Genomic DNA, 15,525 nt, shown 5'->3' on the forward strand with positions numbered 1-15,525 from the left:
GGGATTGTTATTTTTTTAGGTTATTATAAAGATCTGAGATGTTTGGGAAGCACCTGGCAATTGGTAGTTACTTGACACACAAGAGCCAGTCACATTTGTTGCTTGTCAAAGCTTAGATGTCACCTTCTCCATGATGCAGGTCCTGACTTCCCAAGACAAACTGTTTGTTCTTTCTGTTTCAGTAAAATTTTGTTCCATCCCTTTATTATACCACATATTACATTGTGCTGTAAATGACTGAATACATATGTATTTGTCTTCCCCTCCTTGATGGCAAGGCCTGTGCCCATCTACCTTTGACTCCAATAAGTAGCACAATTGCCTTGAACTTGCCTTCACTAGCCTTGAGCACTGAACTGAGTATGATTCCAGGGGTGCTTCTGGATTCGGTGTGGGGGTGGATGGTGACAGGGGCAATTAAAAATGACAGTTTGCCCCAGAAGAGGGGAGATATAGCACATGATCCACTCTGCCATCGCCAGTTTATAGTAGATACTCAGTAAATATATGTCAAAGGAATTAATGGACAGACTTATCAAGTGGCTTAAAGTATTGCTCACATATGTCTATTTTTCAAAACATTATTATTATTATTTTGCATCACAGTATTCTAATCGCCCTGCTGTTCAGCTAGAGTGGATGTTCTCACAGTTCTCATTTCCCAGTTGAGGATACTGTGGCACTGTGGGGTGACAAAATGACTTTCCCACACTCATGACAAATGGGAGCAGCACTAAGACTTATAGGCCAGTCGTGATTTTCCCTAAAGTTTCATAGTGAGATTTCCTGGCACTGCTTTTTCTGAAATCAGAGCAAACTGACCTTTTATCCTATTCACTCCCTCTCTCCCCCTGTCTGCTCCTCTTTAGTTCCCCATCCTCTGAAGCTTCTGTCCGGTCTCATTGTTCTCAACAGAAAACATTGCACAACTGGGAAATTTGTACAGAGTAAGGACTGGCTGAGTCAAGACCAGTGTCATCTTTGTCCTCCTAGAAATGGCAAACCATAGGCAGAAGAATCAAAGCCCCCATGAGCCTTTTGGAATGGGGCAACTCCAACAGATTTCCTTGGCCAAGTGTTTTGATTTTTGTAATTTCTCCACAAGAACATTCAATCTTCTAAGTTAGAATCAGATTGGAGGCTCCATTCTTCAAGTTGAATGAAGTAGAAACAGAAGCAAAAACATCTACTCCACTCAGCTGTGTACTGGTGTAGTTGGGTCTGGTTAGGGTTGGTTAGGGCTTTCTCTCTGGGTCGTTGATCTCAACTTCACTTCTGTGGCTCCTGTTTTAATCAGGTGTGGGCAACAGGTCTCAGCCTCTCATACAGTGACCAGCTGGCCCTTACTCAGCTCACCTTATACCTGACCGACGGCCATCTGGATTGCAGTTTGAGCACCCTGAAAGTGCCCTGCTTTGTTCCCAAGAAAGAGAAGAAAATGAGCTGCCTTAATGCCCTCTCAGTACCGGTAAGCAACAGATGCTTCCTGATTCCCCATGGTGTTCAGGCCACTTCCTGAGCTCTGGCTATGTGCCTAACTCTTTGAGGATAGAGAGAAGAAAGAACCTCAGGCAAGTCACTTAGCCTCTCCAGAATGGGTTTCTGGAATACGAGTGTATTGGCCAGAGGAGAGGGGAGAAGGCATTCCAGAAAGGGAAGGCACCATGTTGAAGGGATGAAAGAGCATGAGTTTCTCCAACGGTGGGTCTATTGGGACATTTCCTCCATCTCTTCTCATCTTGCAGCCCTGGACAAGTTCTCCAACTACCAGAAACTCCTGACAAAACCCATTTTTTTCTACCTCTAATCTTGTTTTTGAGCTCCAGACTTCCAGATCCACCATTCTACAGAACTTCTTAGAGTCTTCAGGGTCAGATTTGTCCCAAACTGCATTCATCATCTCTCCTCCCCCTGTACTTCCTCGTGGTGGGTCCTGCCAGAGGCTGATGGCACACCTCCACCACCACATCAGTCAATACCAACCTCAACTCTGACCCCTCCTCTCCCTCCACAGAGATACTTCCTTAGTTTTGCTCTTAAGATTCCCTGCCTCCTGTCCCTTCCCTCAGCCTAACCATACATATAGTCAAGATGGTCAAAGTGAAAAGTAAATCTGATCATGTTGCTCCCCTACTTATGATTTTGAAATGATTCCTGTCATCTGAAAATCCCAACTTCCCAGCTGGGTTAATAAGGGCCTTTATGATCTGCCTCTTTCTATGGCCCCTACCTCTCATCTCATCACTAGCCCCAATGCTAGGGTGGCTGGGGCCAGAAGTCCTGGGGCTGGTTGAAGTTTACTAACCTTAGAACCCAGGGCAACAAAGTACAAAGTTCAAATCTCCATGGAAACAATGGGCTAGGTTGGTTTTGGGAAAGGAGAACAAGGGTCAAGTGGACCAGATGGCCCTTAGTGTACATGGACTATGAGAGCAGATAGGGGCTCTGGCTATAGCTGCTCTGACTACTGCCAGGGGGTTCCTTCCACCTCTCCTACGCAGTGGGCTTCACATCCCTTTTGGCAAATGAACATCTACTTGAGATGCTAATATATCAAATAGATAAAAGAGGAATTACAGTAGTTAATAGGACCACATTGGTGCCCTAGAGATACTTTTTGCAAAGCAGTATCTCCTGCCTCTCTGATGAGCCTCTTTGGGTCCAGGAGATGCTTCTGGATTTAAAGAACCCTTGTTTGACTCTCACCAGAGTGCCTAGGGTCACCTTCCTTGGCAGGAACCCAGCATACATTTGGAAGGGCAGTCTGGAGAGGGTACCAGATATTTTGGGGATCTCAGACAGCAGCCTCCTTCTCCTCAATCTACTTGTCCTATGAGGTACTCTTGCTCACAGGAATCCCCTTGATCTCTTTTTAAGAAGAGAAGCCAAGTTGGTCTCTCCCTCTCCCTTTGCCCCTTCTCCTGCTCGTGCACTCTCTCTCTCTAATAATTAATTAATTAATTAAAAAAATTTTTTAAGGTGGGGGGTGCCTGGGTGGCTCAGTCAGTTAAGGATCTGACTCTTGATTTCCACTCACATCATGATCTCAGAGTTGTGAGATTGAGCCCCATGTTGGGCTCCATGCAGGGCCTGGAACCTTCTTAAGATTCTCTCTTTCCCTCTCTCTCTGCCCCTCCTCCTACTTGCATGCTCTCTCTCTCAAATAAATAAATAAATCTTTAAAAAAAGAGAGAGAAAAAAAAGCAGAGTTGGACCGGAGAGGAGAAACAGGTCCCTTTTAATTATGTCCCAGGACATCGCTGAGAATCAACCAGGTCTAACTCCACCTGTGACCCCCATCCTCATCAAAGGGACCTACAGGACCCTAAGTTCAATGCTGGATGGAGGTACGGCAGTAAAACTTGAGCCTTGTGGCCTAACAAACCTAACTCCATGCCATTTCTAAAAGGAAGCTGGAAGCTTAGCATTCAATACAAGACTTTCCAAGACAATTTGCTACATTTAAGTATGTTGCTTCAGAAGGCTATAAGCAGTTGTTCTTTGAATTAGAAGCACTTTCCCATTTTCCCCATTTTGCCTATAGGTTTCAATCCTAGCTACAGGCAACATACGGGAATTCTCTTGTGATCAAGAGTCTTAAACACTTCTAGGAATTGCCTGCACTCAAGAGGGAAGCATTATGATCTTCAATAATTCAAATGTCTCTACAATCACTAAAGAAAAGCTACGCAAGTTTTCTGATGTGCAAATAAATTGAAAGTGCTTTTGGATTTAGAAAGATAAATGGTTGTTCTCACCCTGGTGCCACTGTGCATGTATGTGCTCCCATGCATGCATACACACAGGATAGGCCATTTTTTAAAAGCATCCATACTTGCACACACAATGCAATTTACAACCAAACTGAAGCTCCCTGAACAAGTGTGAACAGGCTGTGATGCCATCAGGTTTATAATCAGTCAGCTGACAGACCCCTTTGAAGACAGAAGAAAAAGGAAAGGTACTGACAACATACCCACAATGACAAAGAGACCACACTGGGAATAATGCCTACAAAATGCCTCTGGTTTGAGCCTATTCCTTTAAATAATATGCTATGCTGGGGGGAAGCAAAGACTATTCTGGGCTCTACAAAGAGCTGTTGTCCCAAATCAGAAACAGGTGGCAAAAAACTATCAGGTACAGCCAGTGAGGCCAGGTGCATGAGCTTCTGATCTAGTGTCCTCCACAATTACCACCTGAAGTCAGAAACCAGGTCAGATGAGTCCCAGACATGCATGTTTTAGAAAAGAAGTCACTTTTAACTTTTAATTAACATTCTATCAAAATGAGGATAAAGCATTACTCTTTTCAGTTGTTTTTACTCCTCTCTCTCTGTGGACCCTCTGCACCACAGGTGGGTGAGTGGCCAAAAGGGAACATATTTGCAAACATCTTAAAACAACCCTAGTAATTTATAAGCATTTTAACAGCACATGATCTGTAATGAATGATTAAGTAAAACCTTTTGTGTTAAATTATGATGTTAATAATGATTCTGTCTCCTGTAATTTATTATGAATTCTCAAATGCTTCGGGTTTGATTTTGATAGAATGCCACAACAACGGAGTTTATGTGATGACTTTATTTTTAGAACTCCTTCTTTGAAGGCACACATTTCCCCGCTACTGCTGCTACTGTAATTATGTACAAAACCAATCACTCATTAGAGTTAGGATACATTATCTTCCAGACAGATGAGGCTAAATAAGCAACACATTAATAATTCAGAGAGCAGTTCATTATGCATGTGGATGCCTGCTTCGTAACTGAAATAAGAACCTCATCAGCCTCTGCCAACCTTTAAACAATAGTTCTGTGTTATTGCGACCACATTCAAGTTTACGCTTGTTAAACTGCTACTTGGATTATTTTATCAAACATTCATTTATTTGTGGTCCCTTACTGCCGAGAACAGATTTTGGAAGCTCCTTTTTTAAGTTAATGATTTGAGCAATGGGTGTTATTAATTCTCAGAATATTATAAACATGATTAATTTTCAGGCAGAGATTTATTACATAAGGATTTCAACTATGTCAACTGAAATGTATCACTGTCAAAACAAGTATCATGGCGAAAATAGAATATGCTCTACACTTCAAGTGCTGGTGCTCAGAACTAAATCAATTTAAATTGTGGCTGAAGCAAAATTATATTCTCCAGTGAAAAGGAGTATTTCGAGCTTCCTTTATTTGGCTTGAAGCATTCTTGTTAGATTGTGATTTAGAAAGGTAGTTTAATAAGACTAGACTTCTACCAATAATATTTTCTCTTCTAGTTTTTCCCTGTTTTACTAGAAAAGGCTAGCCTCTAAAATGTCTACACATTCCAAATGTAACCAATGGGAATTTGGAGTGAAGAATACTGGTCTGAAAGTTACAGATCATGAATTCTGATCACTCTCTGCCTCAGTTTCCTCTTTTGTATAATAAAGGAGGTCTAAGTGAATGCCAAGGTCTCTCGAGGGATTTGATCTTATGGGGCCTATTAAATGGGGCTCTCTCTGTACCATGCCTAGCCCAGGTAGTCTCATGTACAGTGGGATGCTGAGGGCATCCTACTATCTCCTATAAGGGGACACAAGAAGGGCCCATCCCTACTCGCTGCAGCTTTTCATTAAAAGGGCTTTTTCTTGCAAAATATTTTAGAAAGAAGTAATATTGTGAGAAGTCACATCCTAAGTCCTCATCAGCCATTACCTCAGGTATCAGTTAATACTTTCCATGGGCACTAACTACAAGCAAACTCAGTAGATTTATTCAACACCTACACTGTGTCAGGTACCCTTCTAAGTACAGAGGATCTAAGGATAAGCAGCAAAGAGCTCCGAGTTTATCAAAAGACACAAACAGGCCAACAAATAACTGTAATACATATAATAACATAAAAGCATCCAAAATGTATTAAGCCTTTACTCCACACCAGGTATGTAACTAAGCACTTTACATGAATCTTTATACAACCCAATATGTTAGGCAGGGGCTGTTATAATGCTTACTTTTTTCTTTTACGAGAGAGCATGTGTGCAGGGAGGGAGAGAGAACCTTAAGCAGACTCCACACCCAGCATGAGTTCAATGTGGTGCTTGACCTGAGCTGAAATCAAGAGTCAGACACTTAATTGGCTGAGCCCCCAGGCTGAGCCACTCAGGCTATTATACTCATTTTTATTTTTACTTATTTATTTTTAAAAAGATTTTATTTATTTATTCAACAGAAATATTTATTCAACTGAGCCACCCAGGCACCTCTAACACTCATTTTTACTTAAGACTGAGGTTAAGAAATGTTAAGCAACTTATGGAAGGTCACTCAATAAGCACATGTGGTAGACAAGCCTGCCAGGCTTTAAAGCCTGTGTGTCTGACCACTGCTCTGTGCAACCTGCCTTGCACTGGCTGAGAGTCAGTAATTTGGCCCCAGAGTACAGTTTAAGCTTATCTCTAAAGAAGTCTCTGGTTAAGGCCAGAAAGAAAGCTCTTCTTCCAAAGGAGGCTTCATCTCCCCCTGTGATGAGGTTGTTTCCAGGCATACTGCCATTATACACTGGCTTCTAATTTGCTCTGGGTTAGGCCAAGACTCACACTGAATGGGCCAGATGGTCACGGAGGAGTCTTCCCATGTTGTAATATCCCATTTAGGTTGTGATTTCCTCAGCAAACCTAAATGGATTTTATAGTATCAGTTGATTACCCAAGTCAACCTTTTAAAAAATATGTTTTCTATTTGCATAATGCTTTATCCTTCAAATAGGCATGAGCTTATTTGATCCCCATGATGACCACAAGGAACAGATAAGACAGGGATTATCATCCCCATTTTACAGATTAGGAAACTGAAGCTATGTAAAAGTAAGTAAGCTGCCCAAAGTCATAAAGGTAAGTAACTAGAAAAGCTCAGGTTTTCTGACTTAAGTCCCTTTCTGATGAAAAAGTTTGTTAGCTGGTTTTTTGTTTGTTTGTTTTTTTTTGTTAGCTGGTTTTTATTTTAAATAACTTACCTTATTTGTGAAATTATTTAGTTAACAAATGATAATAAGCACTAACATTTTTTGACTGCTTTCACTGTGCCAGATACTGTTCTAAGGTCTTTTTTTTAAGACTATTTGTTTATTCATGAGAGACACAAAGAGAGGCAGAGGCAGAAGCAGGCCCGATGTGGGACTTGATCCCCAGACCTGGGATCAGGCCCTGAGCCAAAGGCAGATGCCCAGATGCTAAGCCACCCAGGCATCCCTCTTCTAATGTCTTTAAATACTCATCTAATCCTCACCACAACATTGTCACACCTGTGCTATCGGGCTGAATAAAAGACAACCTTTGACTATCAATAGTTTTTTCCTGTAGAAACTATGGAGTTGGTTAAGTCTAAAAGAGTAAGTGTTCGTCTTCATTGGCATTATCATAACATATTTACTAAGCTCTTAAATTAAGCCAGGAATTTCACCAAATCAGGGATGCAAAGACATTTGACAAAGTCCCTGTCTTCAAGGAATTGAAAATAAATATAAAGTAGATAGCACATACACATGGAAAACCTCAAGGCCTCATGTCAGTGCCATTTGAGTGATGGCTCTTCAACCTGCTGCTGGAGTTCTTACGAGAAAGGACAGTGGACTGATGGGGACAGGGAACACTACTAGAAAGAAGGAACTTGGCCTTGCCTTATAGACTAGGGCAGTCACTAAGTGGCAAGAGGAAGGAGACTTCCCCAGCAGAAGAGACAAAGACTAAAGAGAGCCCATTGTCTGTTAGGAGCTAGCAATGAACCAGGTGGGGCGGGGCATAGAATTTGGGAAGGGGTAAGCAGGAGAAGTGGTTGGAGCAATCCCCCCGAGCCATGTGGGAGAGTCTGCACACCAAGTCAGTTGTCTGGATTTCATCTTGAAGGCAAAGAGGAGACACTGAAGAGTTCTGAGCACTGACCAGCCTGGGTCTGGGAAACAATCAATCTCGTAGTAATGCTTGGAATCCCAGGTACCATCGGGGAAACAAACAGCCTGGGAAATTACATTTAGTGGAGGTCCTAAATGCTCCAAGCCCAGTAGATGCTTTCAAAGAAAGGGCAATGACAACTATAGCCAAATGCTGTGCTAGATGCTTATTTAAGCCCCAAAAGTCAGACAAGTTAAATGACACCTTCAAGGTCAGTCAGGTTTTGAACCTCAGTTTTTCTGACTCTATCCATATAACTTTTTCACCCCAGAATTCTGTTTGTCTCCCTGCCTCCCAAGTAGGAAGGAGAAGCAGATGTTCAGGCCATAAAGCTCTGGAGTAGGATGGCAATGGCAATGGAAAAGACACAGCTTAGAGATATACCAAATATCCTGGCTTTTCTTTCTGATTCTTTATGAATCCTAACCCCAGGCCTGGGAGGAGGAGGAACTGCAGTCTGTCTCTGTAGAGAGGAAGAAACCTCAGGATAGCCTGTCCTTATTTGTTGCCCAACAATACAGTGAGCTCTCTGCCTTGCTTTGGAGCCAAGATACATAGCAATGAGTTGGCTCCTGCTGCCAGATGCCTGCCTACCTCTCTCCCTCACTGACTGGGGCCTAGTCTTAGGTTTGCTAGTTTATATCCTATGGCAGCATAAGACAACTTTAGAAGACAAAAATAACCTTGAAATTATCTTGTGAATTCATGGTAATCACCACGCAATTACATGCTCAGTACCCACAGTGGAATTCCAGAGTATTTACAGTTCACTTTCATATACAAAAGCTCAAGCTTCTGGGCCTTCATTGTGGAGGCAGGAACATGGCACAGCCTGTCATGATAGGGTGAGCGGGCCTGGTGATCATGCTTCTCCAGACTGACTCAACAACTGAGCCAGAACTTCTCTTAGCCGGTTCATATTACCCACCAATAATTCCACGATACCCACCAGAGCTACACTGTCCTCCAAGAGACAGTTTGTTGGGGGCAATCATCCCTATCATTCTCTAGGGATTTTCTGTCATTCTCCAGGGTCCGTTCCTGCCCCCCAAAGCACTCATTAACTGGACGTCCCCTGAATGACATTGGAAGAGTCTCTGCAGCCAGAGGAAAGTGCTATAGACACACCTTATTACGTGCATCCATTTTTTCTTTCATTCAGGAAACACTGAATACATCACATTCAGCCTGGGGATTCAGAAACCAAACAGTGCCTGCCTTCAGAGAACTCTTGTTATGTCAGGGAGGCAGCCAGGGGAACAATCCAAGATAGGTCAGAGTGATAACAAAGTACAGTTGTGAGGCATGTGAGGGTCCAATAGATTTTCTTCTGCAAAATTAAAATTCTCAGGGTTCCTAAGTGGCTCAGTTAAATGTCTGCCTTCAACTCAGGTCATGATCCCAGGACCCTGGGATCAAGCCCTGCATCGGGGTCCCTGCTCAGTGAGGAGCCGGCTTTTCCCTCTGCCCCTCCCCCTGCTCATGCTTGCTCTCTCTCCCTCTCTCTCAAATAGATAAATAAAACCTTTAAAAAATAAAATAAAATTCCTAGTGTCTACAAATGGGACAATACTAATGGAGATGTATGACTCAAGATACATTACCTGTGGGAGCCTTACTTTTTTTTAAAAGATTTTATTTATTTATTCATGAGAGACAGAGAGAGAGAGAGAGAGAGGCAGAGACACAGGCAGAGGGAGAAGCAGGCTCCAAGCAGGGAGCCTGACATGGGACTCGATCCCAGGTCTCCAGGATCATACCCTGGGCCAAAGGCAGGCGTTAAACCGCTGAGCCACCCGGGCTGCCCCCCTTACATTTTTATAGATGTAAACTCTACCTATATGTGGGAAGAACAGGCTTAAGAGTACTGAAAATATGACCATCAGATACAGTATTTTCTGTAAGTGTTGAAGGAAAAGACAACATATATGGGGATATGCGTCACAAAATGAATGTGAATTCATTCACATGTAAATGTGAAATCTGAGAAAGAGAGAAAGTGGGTGTATGCATATGTGTTATACAGGCAGGGGAAACGCGTCCATACTCCGCTGGGCATTCAGTCAGTCCCAGTTCCCCTGCACCATCTCAGAGATAGAGAGAGCAAGCCTTGACATTTCACAACAGACTGTGTCAGGTTATTATGATCCTTACAGCCAGCTGTGGACCAACAGCACCTCCTTTTCTTTCTCCTGTTCCAAGTCACTACACAAGGGCAAGCACCTGGTTGCTCCACACCCAAGGGCCCTCAAAGTTCAAAATCTGTGCCAGGCACCTTCATTTTCCATGTCCTAAGGTTGTCCATGACCCTACATGCTATTCTCCAAATTTCCAGTTATCACAGGATAAACATATCTGATTTTCAAAGACGAATGTCACATCTCACAAAGAACATGCTAAAAAATTGCCAGGATCTATTACGTTATTTTATACATACTAAATTTTAAATGTGTTTAGGAAATATTATAATTGAAATACATCAGGCCAAACATAACCAGTCTCTTTGGGATAGCTCCCACTGATAAGCAAGCAAGATAAAGATTAGCACTTTCTCAAGCAAAGAAAGCAGCTGGAACCAAAATTCTAACATTGGTCCTCTCAAGAAGGAAGACTACCCTTAGTGACTTCAGTCCAAAGAATATAGTACAGAAACAGGCAAAAGTGACTTTATAGCAAGAAACCTGGCAAAAACTACCTTGGTGTGATCAAACTTGGCATCATCGAAGGTAAGTCATGTACCCTTGATATGAGGTGATCCTATGGCAGTCCTCTTCTCAAAAAATACATTACTTCAGTCTAGTCAGGAGAAAAACATCAGACAATACCAACAGAGGACATTCTACAAAACACCTGATCCAGATTCCTCAAAACTATCAAAGTCATCAAAAACAAGGGAAGTTGGAGAAATCATCACAGCCCAAAAGAATCTAAGGAGACATGACGAGTAAATACAATGTGGTATCCTGGAAGGGATCAAGGAACAGAAAAAGGGATTTAGGAAAAAACGTAATCCAAATAAAGAGCAGATTTCAGTTAACAGAAATGAGGCAATTTGTTTCCTCATGTGACAAATGCACTGCAATCTTAACAAAAGAAGAACAGGAACTCTCTGTATTATCTTCACAACTTTTCTGTTAATCTAGAACTATTCTAAAGTTAAGAGTTGACTTAGATGTTTTGTAAAGAGTCTTATATGCAGTTGTGGTCTTTTCCAGTCACCAGCAACCAGTCGCTATGCAGTGATGACCACCCAGCTGAAACATGACAATCTCTCGCTGGTTTTCCACTATGTTTTCCTCCAAATGTGTAAGGCCCATGGCATCGGCTATGACATTGAGGTATGATGTTGACAGCTGGCCAAGGTGGACCACATACAGGCCTATGGGTAATCTAGGCAGCTAGTAATTTGGTGTCCCTTCAAACAGATATCCTTTAAATTTTTTTTAAACTTTAAAAAAAATTTTTTTTTTAGATTTTATTTATTTATTTATTTATTGAGAGAGAGAGAGAATGGCTGGGACACAGGCAGAGGGAGAAGCAGGCTCCATGCAGGGAACCTGACATGGGACTCGATGATCCCGGATCTCCAGGATCACACCCCAGGCTGTAGGCAGTGCTAAACCACTGTGCCACCGGGGCTGCCCATATCCTTTAAATTTGACCCATTTTTAGAGGAAAGCTGATTGTTGCTTGGGAAAGGGTAAATAGGTCTACAGGGGGTGGCACTTGGTCTTGGGACGTTCAGCTCTGTCCCAAACCTGCACACTCACCTTGGTAAAGCAAAAGCCCTATAGCTCACCAGATTTAGGAGACATTTTGGGAACCATCTCTTGATCTGCTTATCAATGAATACCTTCTGTCTCAGTCTTCTGTCTCTGTCTGCTTGAGCTGCCATAGCAAAATACCACAGACTGGGTGACTGAAACAACAGAAATTTATTTCTCACCATTCTGGAGGCTGGGAGTCCAAGGAGAAGGTACCCAGCTAATTCAGTTCCTGGTGAGAGCACTCTTTCTGGCTTGCAGATGGCCACTTTCTTATTGTGCCCCAACATGGTGGAGGGAGGGAGAGATATCTGGTGTCTCTGTAATCTCTCTTATAAGGACACCAGTTCTACTGGAACAGGGCACCACCCTTATGACCTCACTTAACATTTATTACCTCCTTAAAGGCCCTATTTCCAATACAGTCACATGAGGATTAGGGCTTCAACGTATGAATTTGGGGAGACATGCAATTCAGTCCATGGCATCCTTCTACCTTCATAAAGTAGTTTCTTCCCATTCTGATAAAAAAAAAAAAAAAAAAAAAAAAAAAAACATTTGTTTCCATTTTTGGTCTGTTGCCAATGAATCCTGATGGCTCCTGTCCAGCTGCTTCATCCTTAATGTAGCCAGATGAGGGCAAATGGGATATATCTCCTACCTAAATTAAACCTCCATTTTGTGCCTAGGGACTCCTGTTACTCTGAGGAATAGTGTTTTGTGATTTTGCACTTTGATTCAGATTTTCAAATTTCTTTTTTTTTTTTAAGATTTTATTTATTTATTCATAGAGATGCAGAGAGAGAGAGAGAGGCAGAGACACAGGCAGAGGGAGAAGCAGGCTCCATGCAGAGAGCCTGACGTGGGACTCGATCCAGGGTCTCCAGATCATGCCCCGGGCTGCAGGCGGCGCTAAACCGCTGCGCGACCGGGGCCGCCCGATTTTCAAATTTCTGACACTGATGATTTATTCCAAGACCTGAGGACCTATGCACTCTTACTTATGGAAGACTCATCCCACATGACATCACACATATTAAAATATAGTCACCTCTCATATTAAAAGTCACTTATAGATGACAGAATTGAGCAACAAATAATTGATCAAATGTTTTGATTTAGAGACATTCAGTTCTACATTTGTTAATTTTCATTTCTCATACTTGAGAGCAAATACAATTTTTAAGGGGTCAGTTTTTTTATAGGCTCTTGAAAAGCACATGACCTTAGGCATGAGGCCAGTAGTGAATAGAATGTCCCCACTACCATGGGCACCATCAGAGTGCATAAGGCTCTTGGGTTAGATTGATTCATGCTGTCTGCAAACACATATAATGGAGCTCATATTCCCTTACAAATTACATTAAAATTGGTAAAATATAAGAAAGAATGAAAAAGCCAGATTGAACTGATTTACCTGAAATTAATTGTTACATCTGCTCTACAGAATCCTTTTGGAATTAAATAGTTTTTAGCCCCAAACTGATTAGACCAAAACACTTCCATATGCCAGAAGATAGCTAAGTCTAATGTTAGCTTTCTCTGAATCTATTTTATTTCATTTTTTCTAAAATATCAAAGTGGAACAGGCTCTCTAAATAGGCATATTTGGCAGGGAAAGTCTCCTTCCCAGGAGAAAATATCCTTCGTAATTTTTCTATTGCCTGAAATTATTATTAGAGATTTATTTCTTTGGCTAAAGGCTTTCTACTTGAAGTTCTAGTATTTCTGAGCAAAGTAAAGCACCAAATTTATAAGTTATTTAGACCTTTATGGCCTCTGAGTCGATCACAGTCATTTCTAAGAACAAGTTTAGTATGATAAACAGACTGCTATGACCCCAGGGGAACAGCGGAGGGTGCAGAGGGAGGAGTTCCACTGAAGGTAGGACAATGACAGAGAGGAGCAGAGGGGCACCCACGACATAACTGGCTCTGTCTCCAGGTCACCTGTGCTACACATCCTACAAAGGATGAGAGCTGAAATGAGGGAGAAAGAGAAATATGGATTGGGGACAATGGAGTGACAGAACAATATGAATTAAAGAGAGAGGATAAAATCCAAACATAGGAAGAATCCACAAAAAGGGGGGAGGTGGGGAAAAAGAGAAAGAGAACAAATGATATAAAGAAAGCACAAGAAGAGAGACAGAGATGAAAAATACGAAGTCCTAAAACTCTAAGGTGAGAAAAAGGAGTCACTGGAGATTCTCCAACAGTATTCCTGCTCCAGTTTCCCTGAGATGGGTTCTCATCTTTTTAGATTCAGGGTTCAGCCCTAGTCTGAGCTGTCCTCTTGTTCTCTTAACTGCCTTTTTCTGAAGAGATGGGTGATGAACCAGTATTTGCAGAGCATCTGCTATGTGCTGGCCACTGAGCAAAGCACTAACTTCATTACCTCTTCAATCTTCCAATCTCTTCTCTAAGAAGCTACTATTTCTCCTGCATTACACGGGGGAATTTAGGCTCAAAGGGTTTCAGCACTTTCCCACGATCACACAGCCAGGCATTTTGTGGAACTAACATTTGAATCTGTAAAGTCAAACATGATTCTCTTACACCAAGGGTGTTCCCTATGCATCTTTTCCCCCTATAGTCTTTCCCCTAAAGACTATTTGTATTTCTAAAATATTATTACAACCCAGTCCAAAAGTGCTGGGAATGATTTCAAATAAAATATTCCATCTAGGCACCCTATATGTATTCTTCAACTGAAGAAGCACAAACTTCTCTGTGGCCCCCATGTCTCTCTACCTTACAAAAGAGAGAGAGAGAGGAAAAAAAAAAAAAGCTATGTTTAATACTAACTTCTCTAAACTATTATTGCCTCTTTGGGTTATGCTAAGTCTAAAAAGCCTCCACTACCCACTCCCACTGTTGGTCAAATTTAATGTGGGTGCTCTTTCCAGAAAAAGAAGCAACGTTAATACATCAATTGTCAATGTTATCAAAAGAATCCTCAAAAGTCCTTGTTTCTTGACATTTATGTCTTTCTTCCTGATGATCACAGAATTTCCAATGTTTCGTACTCAAACTCTTGAGGGGGAAAACAGGGAAATGAGATCGCCTCACGAGTGTATTTTCCTTGCTGAATATTGGAAGGAAGGATTATAGAGTTTGTGAGCAACTTGGTGGGTCTTGTTCTTGGTATTTCTGTAATGCAACAGAATACCCCCACTGATTTCCTAATGAAATGAAGTTGTAATGAAAGCCATATGGAGAAAAGTTTCACGTTTACCGCCTGTGACAGTGTGGGGAAGGGCTGGTCTCACACATACATAGGCAGTGTGCCATGGTCCTAAATAGCTCCATAACCACCAGCAATCATTTCCTCGGGCCAGGGTACTGCCATGGTGGTGGCAATTATTAGAGCTGTTCACAAATGTTCTGATTCTCCTCCTTCCAGGTACATAATAGGCGTATACTTCCTCAGCCCTCTCCCTGAAGTCAAGTATGGCCAAATAATTTACTTGGCCTTATGACATATAAGCAGAAGTGATACATGTCCTTTCGATACAGAAGCCTTCAAGGGCTACTTCATGAGTTGCCATGTCCATTTTCCTACTTTAGAAATCATGGAAGCACACTGAGACAGAGCTTCCTTCACCTGGGTCCCTGAGTATACTAACAGTGACCAGAGACCCATGCCAGCTCATGTGGAGAGTAGAGTACCGGCAAGAACCACATATTTGTTATTACAAACAACTAGGAATTGAGTTTGTTTTTTAAAATTATTGCAGCATGACCTAGCCTACCTACTGATTCAGAAATCAGTATCAAGAAAAGGATGTTCCCTCCTCAAACAAAACTAATATTTCAATATGTAA

At 41.9% G+C, this 15,525-nt stretch overlaps 1 protein-coding gene and 1 long non-coding RNA gene across 2 annotated transcripts in view; one reads left to right on the top strand and one right to left on the bottom strand.

Annotated features, from left to right (window-relative positions):
- IQCH (IQ motif containing H) overlaps positions 1–15,525 on the top strand; it is a 208,541-nt gene that overhangs the window by 178,062 nt on the left and 14,954 nt on the right. Inside the window, 2 exon segments of the mRNA XM_038580790.1 lie at positions 1,298–1,468; positions 11,151–11,273. Coding sequence (XP_038436718.1) covers positions 1,298–1,468; positions 11,151–11,273 — 294 coding nt within the window.
- The window catches only part of LOC102152596, an 88,604-nt gene that overhangs the window by 39,881 nt on the left and 33,198 nt on the right, over positions 1–15,525 (bottom strand). The window lies entirely within an intron of this gene.

The sequence above is a fragment of the Canis lupus genome, chromosome 30, assembly GCF_011100685.1.
Source record: "Canis lupus familiaris isolate Mischka breed German Shepherd chromosome 30, alternate assembly UU_Cfam_GSD_1.0, whole genome shotgun sequence".
Taxonomy (NCBI): Eukaryota; Metazoa; Chordata; class Mammalia; order Carnivora; family Canidae; genus Canis; species Canis lupus.